Source organism: Myotis brandtii, unplaced genomic scaffold (genome assembly GCF_000412655.1).
Source record: "Myotis brandtii unplaced genomic scaffold, ASM41265v1 scaffold36, whole genome shotgun sequence".
NCBI lineage: Eukaryota > Metazoa > Chordata > Mammalia > Chiroptera > Vespertilionidae > Myotis > Myotis brandtii.
The window spans coordinates 716721-727159 of NW_005363836.1; the positions used below are offsets into that span (position 1 = coordinate 716721).

The 10439-nt window shown below is 33.7% G+C and overlaps 1 protein-coding gene across 1 annotated transcript in view; it reads right to left on the reverse strand.

Moving 5' to 3' along the window:
• The window catches only part of ANKRD13C (ankyrin repeat domain 13C), a gene marked incomplete at its 5' end in the record, with an annotated part of 72793 nt that overhangs the window by 45619 nt on the left and 16735 nt on the right, over window positions 1–10439 (reverse strand). Inside the window, one exon of the mRNA XM_005871960.2 lies at window positions 4549–4653. Within this exon, the coding sequence (XP_005872022.1) occupies window positions 4549–4653 (105 nt within the window). The remainder of the gene's footprint in view (window positions 1–4548; window positions 4654–10439) is intronic.

The following is a 10439-nucleotide window of genomic DNA, read 5'->3' on the forward strand; positions in this document are numbered from 1 at the left end:
TAAACTATTTCAAGACTATGTGGAATACACACAAAAACAGAAGGTTAAAAAAAGAGAATGCCCTAGCTGGTTTGGCCCAGTAGGTAGAGCATTGGCCCGCAGACTGAAGGGTCCTGGGTTTGATTCTGGTCAAGGGCATGTGCACCGGTTGCAGGCTCATTTCCCAGCCCTGGTCAGGAGCCTGTGGGAGTCAATCAATGTGTCTCTCTAACATTGATGTTTCTCTCTCCCTCCCTTCCACTCTCTCTAAAAAACAATGGAAAAATATCCTCGGGTCAGGATTTAAAAATTTTAAAAAACGAAAGAAACAGAAAGAAGAATGGCAGTGAAAGATTGAACCAGATTTGTTTTGTCCACATAGGCCAAATTAGGAAAAGGCCAAGGAACAATTCTGAAGAACAGTAAAGTTTATTCTTACTTTTAACCATAGGTCTAACAATAATTACAATATATTTTAAAAAGCCAAAAAGCAAAGAACAATGTTTAAATTACTAAAGATCTTTCAGAACAGTAAAAAAGGCTGAGACTAGAAGCCAAAGAACATAAGACCTGATCTCATTTATAAACTGGCTGTGTTACATATATTTTTAACACAGTAAAAAAAAAACTCAAAAGCAAAAATAAACAAACTAGCTCTGTGACCTAGGTCAATAATTCCCAAATACAAGTCTACATTTCAGTGACCAATTGTTCAAGTTTCCAGTGATATGCAGCAAAATGAAAAAATTGGAAACTAGGATGGTTTTAATTTATAGATTACATATTATTTTAATTCAAGAACTATTCTTGCTATTATTTTTGGCTTTAAAAATGTCTTTTTCTTAATAAAATGATCGCAGAAGAAAGCAGTTATCTTTTTTAAAAATATATTTTTATTGATTTCAGAGAAGAAGAAGGGGGGGAGGGAGGGGGAGAGGGGGAGAGAGAGAGAGAGAGAGAGAGAGAGAGACTGATGAGAATCATTGATCGGCTGCTTCCTGCACGCCCCCTACTGGAGATCGAGCCCGCAACCCAGGCATGTGCCCTAGACCAGGAACTGAACTTTGATCTCCTGGTTCATAGGTCACTCAACCACTGAGCCACGCAGGCTGGGTGAAGTTATCCTTTTTTTTTTTTTTAAAAGTTCTTATACACTAAAATAAAAATGTTAGCTATTCTGCATCAATCCTCAAATAAATATTTTTCTGGTCTGTGAAATCCAAATAGTCTGGAACCAATGACCTAGATAATCATTAAGATTCTTTACAGATTCAAATTTATATAAATCTGGTTAACCTTCATGTTTGTTACAATTTAACTCTAATATCAGAGATACATTACCCAAATGTAGTAGCTTTTCTTCCTCACTATAAGCTCTAATACTTTAATAAATCTTTATTCAACCTCTCTTGCTTTCAAATTGAAATAGGCCTCTGTTGAATGTAAACAATAAAAAGAATTCAATTCCTAGGCTGAAAAGGTATCTTCTTAATGTACTAGTAAAGCAGAAGCCATATTTTTTCATCAACTGAACATACTGCAACTGACTGAAGAAGGCATTCAATAAATAACACAAAATGACGTAAAAATGACCAAACATTATTAAAAAGGTAGTGACAATACTATATAGCACAGTAATATATGCAAAAAGAGATTCTTGTTCTATGAGACTTCACATTTAAAAGAAAATCACATCAACTCAAACTTTCTTATGGAAGCAGAAACATTCAGAATGCAATTATACAAAATTACCACTATGTTTTTGGGGTTTCATTATTTGTACTTCCATATTTTAAAAGTCATACTCAAATGGTATCAGATAAAATTCATACTCAAATAAAATTAGCTTTAGAGTATTTAGATGGTATTAGAATTCATACTCAAATGAATTTATATTCCAATAAACTACAATTAATTTAACTTTCTCTTGCCTTCTTCTCCCAGCATTTTTCAAGTTTTCCATTTATTGTTCCTAAAGCTTCTAGAACTACGCTCTATTGCTCCAAGTATTACTTAAATCTGTACCTTCTGCCCTCCACTTCCTTCTACACTCCAGTCTAATTATTTCCCACTTCTTACTTGGAGAGTTCTTCCTGGATGTGCCACACATAACTCAAACTCACCAAGCTTAACACCTAATTATTTAAATCCCATATTGCTTTTCCTTCTATATTCTATACATCAATTAATCAATGAGATCACCATTAATATATGATAGAGATCTTGGAGTTACCCATAATCCTTCTATCACTACCCAGGAGATAATCAACCATTGTCAATTCTTTCATTTAATTATCTTTCTAATCTATCCCTTACTTCTCTAAACACAGTATCTCTTCTTTAAAACAAGATTACCACATTTGATCTAAAGATTTTTTTTTTTTCTAAAAATCTATTGTCTCCTACTCAATCAAAAAGTCTTAGGTTTTATCTAATAATCTCAAACCCTGCTGTGAAGTCTTCTGGAGCTCCAGCCCTCATTGCTGGCTCCAGAAGACTTCCCCAGTGGGGGGCATGCAGGAGGCAGCCAATAAATGATTCTCTCTCATCATTGATGTTTCTATCTCTCTCTCCCGCTGCCTTCCTCTCTGAAATCAATAAAATTATTTTTTAAAAATATCATTGTACAGAAATCACTTTTATAACATCCTTAACTAATATGTGCCTCAATTTTTACATTAAAATTTATTACTATATGTCCAATAATTTATTTTCTTAGAAAACTCTGTTTATTGGCCTTCCCATAGATTATGAATTACTAAAGAGTAGAAACCATGTCTTTATTCTCTACATCTTACTATATACACAGGCTTTATAGTAAGGACTCAATAAATATTCACTAATGCTGAATAAGAGAATCCTTGAAAGTCACTTGTCTCAAGGTGGGTCAGAAATCCAGGAGCCCATCTCGTTTCCTCTCCACTCTGCTAATCGTTTAGAAATATCAGAACCCTTTCTGGGTAACTCAGTTGGTTAGAGTGTCATCTGATATACCAAGGAGTGGGTTTGATCCCTGGTCAAGGCACATACAAGAATCAATCAATTAATGCATAAATAAGTAGAACAACAAATTGATATTTCTTTCTCTCTTTCTCCCAAAAAAAAGTGAACAAAAATTTTTTAAAAATATATCAGAGAAAGTTTATTCAGACCAACTGCTACAACTTTTAATTTATTCTCACTTTCTTAGAGCTGTATATTTTTATCCTTTTCCTAAAATAATTCTAGGGTTAGTACAGTTTCTTGCTCTCATAAGGGTCCCTTGATGTTTGTCCAGAAAAGACAACTCTCAATGAATAACTTACATATACATATACATATACATATACATATACATAGTAGTATAGTTGTTAAAATATCACAATTTTATCTCATATTAAATCTTAAGCCCAAATCTAACTTCACCATTAAAAGTTGTCCAAGGTGTTCAGAAACTCCACAGATATAATATGTGGATTACTTGTAAAGCTAAAACATAAGAAAAAACCCATAAGAGCCCAAAACTTAGAATCAAAAATAAAATTAAAACCAAATAACAACTCAGTAGTGTCCAACGTTATGCTTTTTTTAAAATAAAACTGCCAAATTTTTTTATAGTTCCTTCTACAAAGCTAGACTGAAGTGATTATTTTCAGCCTCAAAGTCTAAAAGAAAGATAATATTACCATTCAATATTTACCATTCAAAATTTTATAAAATATTCAACTATTGAGATATATTTGACAAAAATAAGACCTGTATATGAAACTTGGGGGGAAAAAAAGGTGTAGGAGGAGGGAGAGTGGTATAACTGAACAGTCTATAAATTGTGAAAAATATATCTGACATTTTTTGGAAATTCTCTGAAGACTAAAACAGACACATTTGTTCCTTGCTTTTAGTAATTAAAACAGATACATAACTGATATTGATACACCGATCATTCTCAGTTCCAATTAATCTTCAAAAAATTAAGCAGTTGTCAGAAAGGACAGTCAAGTCTCAATGTTTTTATTTTTATTTTTTTCTCAATATTTTTAAAAAGTCCTTCAATCTAAATTATATAAAGCCCTGGCTGGAGTTTCCCAATGGTTAGAACATCAGCCCATGCATTGAAGGGTCTTGGGTTCAATTCCCGGTCAAGGGCACATACCTCACTTGCAGGTTCGATCCCTGCCCTGGTTGGGATGTGTGCAGGAGGCAACCAATTGATGTGTCTCTCTCACATCGATGTTCATCTCTCTCCTCTATTTCCCTCTCTCTCCCCCTTCCCTTCTACTCTCTCTGAAAATCAATGGAAAAAATATCCTCAGGTGAGGATTAAAAAATAAAAAAGTAAATGATAAAAAACAATAACAATAGGGCAGAATGCTATTAAAAGACAAAAAAACAAACATACTTTTAAACATAATTCCTCAGTTATTTTTATGTATCATGCAATGTTCAAGTTCCTAATAATCCATATATAAGCTTATAAATAACTGCACACTTTTCAGAGCATGGAAAGTTATGCTAAATGAAAAATATTTCAAATGCATCAATCACTTCATATTTTTAGACTATATAACAACTGTAATTTATATTGCTTACTCATCTGTCTATCTCCATAGCTGATGGCTTCCGCCAGCGGGCTCCATCCCTGAGCATTTTTCACTTTTACTGGAGCATTGTGAGCCAAAAGTAAATGGGCACATTCTGAAACATAAAGTGGTAATAATATCAAACATTATGTAATTTTTAGAAGCTCAATATAAAAATCATGTAAAAATTCAAGAAACCAAATTAATAGAAAACAAATCCATAAAATACTGCACTATGGAGAATTAAATATTTAATTCCTATGGATCACCCAGTCAGTGTGCCTCAGTGGTTGAGCATCTACCTGTGAACCAGGAGGTCGCAGCTCCATTTCTGGTCAGGGCACATGGCCAGATTGCGGGTTCGATCCCCAGTGGGGAGAGTGTAGGAGGCAGCCATTCAATGATTCTCTCATCACTGATGTTTCTATCTCTCTCTCCCTCTCATTTCCTCTTTGAAATCAATAAAGATATTTTTAAAAAATAATAATAATAATTTCTATGTATCTTAACCAGGTTATTTCAGATCCTCAGATTCATGAAGTATCAGTTCTAAAAATAAACTGGATCTCTGCAATGGAAGAATTATGTCTCTTAGTAATTGTTCTCAAGAGTATTTTGAAAATGTTTTCTACTCTAAAAGATAATCCAAGAACCTCAAGAGTAATTTACATCAAACAAAAAAGATTTGATTGTAATATCAAATGAGAAGCTCAGTATTTCATCTCTTAAACAAGTAAACAGACTTAGTGGCATTAATAGTGAGATACTAGACATTATGTGTATCCTAAAGTAATGCAATATAATAAAGTTCATAGAGCTCCCTGGGCCCCTTCCCAGAGCCCCAGTGCCCCTTCTCCTGGCTCCCTCCCCTCATCTCTCCAAACCCTCTCCACTTCCCAGGCTCCTCTCCTGACCCAAAAGCAAAAAAAAAAAAAGTTCATAACATCACCTATGCAGCATGCTTTCCAGAAATGTTTAACCTGAATCTAATTAAGCCTCTATAGTTCATTTTCAATTTACAGGAGAGACTGAAAACAAAGAAAAAGTTAAATAATATCATGAGAAAATAGGTAAATCCAAGATTGGGGGACATTCTACAAATTAGCTGGGCAAGACTTCTAACAGGTACACAGGAGGAAGAAAAGGCTGGGCAAATTTTTCTAGATTAAGATAAAGAGACATATCAACCAAATGCAATGAGTAAACCTCGAACGTGTCTTGGTTTGATATAAAACATCTAAAAAAGACATTTTTTAAACTGAAAAAAATAAAATCTGAATTAGATATCAGATATTCAATAATATTATTAATTTTCTTAGGTGTGATAACGATATCATGGTTATGAAGGAGAATGACTTAGAGATGCATGCTGAAGTAGTTGGTGGTAAAATGTCATTATGTCCACATCTAATTTTTAAATGGTACAGCAACAGTAATACATATAACCTGCTAAGATAAAAAGGTAATGTAAATATGATAAAATATTAACAATTACTGAACCTAGATGGAGAGTATTTCAGTGTTCGTTGTGATAATTTCTCACATATATTTGAAAGTTTTCAGGAATGTAAAAATAATTTTAAAGGAATAAATTTAAGCTATCCCAATGTGGAATGTCCACATTGTACTGCTAAATGAAAATGCAGAACTATATATTATGATCCCAATTTTTTAAAAGGAATAACTAAAAAATTACATATATGAGTGTGTATTTAGACACATACACACATATTGTATATAATTTGTATATAATAGTAAGCATGGAAAAAAGTATAGAATTATATCCAGCAGGTTAACATGGCTTACCATGTTAACTGGGAGGAGGGGGTTAATAAAGAGAGAAAATGGTAGACAAGATAAAAAGAATTTTTAAAAATAAATAAATAAAATGGACCCTCTCCTCAAGAAACCTAACATAGGGTTTTATATAAATGTGTATATGTGTGCACATACAAAGAAGTTGGGGAAACACAAACATGAATAGATATCTACAGACTTGTAAAAATATTTCATGATAAACATTTGAGTGAAAAGAAAAACATGGCAAAGTACTATATGTAGTGATTTAACTTCAGTAAAAGTAAACTAAGCCTCTGTGTTATAATTAGTAAGATGTGCAAGGATACACATTAGGTTATTAATGTTAACATCTTCAGAAAACAAGTAGGAGATATGTTCTTATACAAGTTGGGGGGCAAAAGTAGGTTTACAGTTGTTTGTATGGAAAGAAACATGCAGGGTATGATTATTACAATAGCTTTATTAACTTCTGTGTTTCACATGCTCACAACTATAAACCTACTTTTGCCCACCCCTGTACATCTTTGTTCTGCATTATTTCAATTGTTTCAATAAGAATGTATTAATAACTTCAAAATCATTAAAGAAAAAATTTTTAATTTAAAAATAATAAGCAAGATGCACAACAGTGTCTAAAGCAAATATCCCAATTGTGTAAACTAAGGTATAGGATTAGCATGATTTACATGCTAGATATATCAACTATGTTTTCTAATATACCACAAAACCTGCTGAATTTGGTGCCCTTTACTCACCAGTTATAACTCAACTGACATAGAAATGAGCAACTAAGGAAAAGTCAGATAACCATAGTTATGTCAATGATCTATGACATTCTCATACATTTTAAAAAAACAGGATCAGTCAAATGCCTTCTCTCTGTATTTTAAAAATGAATAATAAGAAAACAAGGTAGTTATCAACCAGGCACAAAGGCTTAAAGAGTACATGAATATGGCACAAAGAAGTTAAAACTTAAGTAATGTGGACAAAATGAAATCATGAGAAACAGAAATCACATATAAATAAGCAAAAACTATAAAGGTGGTAAATACAAAGAGAGTAGATGGGATAAATAGGACAGTTGGAAACAAAACAGAAAATCCAGAGAGACTCTTATGAAAGTTAGAATAATCCTAGAATTATTTCAGGGAGAAAAATTTTAAATTGCATATCCAAAAAAGACTGAGAATGAATTAAAAGTTGCAGCAATGGGCCTGAAGAATACATCTCTGATGTTTAACAAAAAGTATAAGAATTAAAGATTAGTTTTCTATTTCATCTCCTAAAGATTCTTAAAATCTTCCTTAAGTATAATCCATTTTAATTAAAATCCATAGTTCAAAATCTTTCCTGCCAACATGGCCAACATGATCAATGGACCCAGAAATTCAGAAAAATCAGACCTCAAAGGTGAAAAAATAAGGTTATTCAGTAGGTTAAGATGAGCAAGAGAAATAAATAAAAGTGTAAAAGTCATATGATAGTCCTCTCTCTAACTCAATCAATAAATACAATTTGAATGAACTAGGAATTTATACTGTGCTTACAAAGAAGTATACAAACAGAAAGTGCCCCTCAACAATGAAATCACAAAAGGTATAGTATAGCTCTAAAGAAGAAGATAGAGAACAGAGTAGCACAAATTGAACAATAGTATGTAAAATTAATTTACAGTAACCAATGGACACAGACACTGGGGGCTTGCCTGGGGTGGGAATGGCTGGGGGGAGGGGGGTGTTAATTGGGGGAAAAGGAGATATATGTAAAACTTTAGACAATAAAAGAAGAAAAAAAATAAAATAAATTAACTTACAGAATTAAGTACAAGGTAGATGTTTTAACTTCTACTACACATTTCTATTTGACTCTTGTGCAACCAAATATCAAAAAATATTAAAGGACATAGTTTTTTTTAAAAGTAAAAAAAAAAAAAAAAAAAAAAGAGTATAAAAGTGGAAAAAATAGCCCTAGCCAGTTTGGCTCAATGCATAGAGCATCAGCCTGCAGAATGAAGGGTCCCAGGCTCAATTCGGGCTCAATTCCGGTCAAGGGTACATACCTCGGTTGCAGGCTCCCGGCCCTAGGTGGGGGCATGCAGGAGGTAACCAATCTATGTGTCTCTTTCACATCAGTGTTTCTGTCTGTCTCTCCCTCTCCCTTTCACTCTCTCTAAAAATCAATGGAAAAAATATCCTTGGGTGAGGATTTAAAAAAAAAAAAAGGGAAAAATATAAATGGACAAAAGTAAATTGGTCAGTATATTACTGAAAAGGACTGAGAAAGAGCAAATACCAACATTATTTGCAGATCATGAATCATCAGTTTCCCAAAATACCTCCCACAGAATTCTAGTGTCTTAAGATACTTATGAAAAAGAGCAAACATCAAATAACTATAAGGAACAATGACTCCAATCCAACACTTTCCTCAACAACCCAGAGATGCAATAACTCATGATATGCATTCCCCACAATGCATATCAAAGTTCTAAGAAGGTCCATAATAAAGAAAACTGCTTAATACTTATTAATCCACTATCTTCCAAATTGCTAAGACCTGGAGACACTATTTTCCTCAAAATACTTAGCAATATCCCAGGAAACCAATGTTCTGTGAACTACATTTTGTACAGGCTGATATAAACCTATGATGAAGCATAACAATACCTCCACCTAACATTAGAACACTTAGGCCTGGGATGGTAACTATGCTTCATTTCACATTCAAATCCTGGTAAATCCATACTTGTATTAAAGTACGAAATTTAGAATAGTAATCAGTCTTGGCATCTAATTAACTACGTCTGCCATGAAAACTGGAGGAAGACATGATGTTAGCTAACTTTGATATAGATCATATCTTTTTTTAATGGTTCTCAGTAAAAAGAGATCAAGGCAGTTCAGCATAATAGGAATCCAAGCTCTATAGCCCGATACTCCATGTTCAGTAAAATCCTGCAACTTTACTCTGGAAAAGTTGCTTAACTTCTCAGAGTTAAGTTTTTGTAAATCTGTAAAATGGGGCTAATAATAGTATTTTCCTCCATGGTTATGTTAAACGAGTAAATATGTGTAAAGCACTAAAAAAGAGCACCTAGCATATTGTAAATGATGAACATATTTGTTATTTTCTAAAGTTCTGTTCCAATGCCCTTTGGCAAAAAGTGCAAGTGTTTACTGGTCAAATTTAGCCAACTACATCTGATACATGTTCACCAATGTTGCTATAATAGAGATGACTCTCATGGCCTTCCCTACCCACATACCTGCTAAACTAAACATTCTTCCTCTGTATTTCCGATTCTCTCTCCCACCCCCAACTCTCATCCCAAGCCAGGTAGATGGAGCTAGTTTCACAAAAGTAAATACGTATCCCAATTATAAGTCATGACCATGCCAGTCGTTCATTACTGTGGCTTGGCTTGAGATGAACAAAACCCATCGAACATTTTGCTCAGAAATTCAGGTACCTAAGAAACAAAACTATTTAGTGGTGAATACTGAAACTAGAAAGTCATGATTATTTTGGATTCTAGAACAGTTATTTTAGGTCATGTTCAATTTCCGTAAACATTGAAAAATAAATCAGGAAAAGGCAGATTATTACATATATATACACACACACTGAGTAGCCAGATTATTATGACCACCTGATGTTTGTAGGCAAATTAGCTATAATTTCGAACTGAAGTTGCTAGAGGGCCAAACCATTATAAATAGGGAAGCAGGTTGTTTACGACAGTAGAAGTGATTTTTTTCTGAAGATATGGGTAAACAACAGGATTTAACAGCCTTTGAACGTGGGACATATTTGAACGTGAGTGGCCAGATTATTATGACCACCTGACGTTTGTAGGCAAATTAGCCGTACACTGCATCATATGGGGTATGGAAGCCGAAGGCCTGTTCGAACACCTTTGCTGTCTGCAGTTACCAAGATAAAACGACTCCAATTCGCACAGGAACACAAGGATTGGACAGTCGAGCATTGGAAAAAAGCCATGTGGTCCGATGAATCACGTTTCCAGTTGCATCATACAGATGGCAGAGTGAGAATTTGGTGGAAACAGCATGAAAGCATGCACTCCACATGCATGAG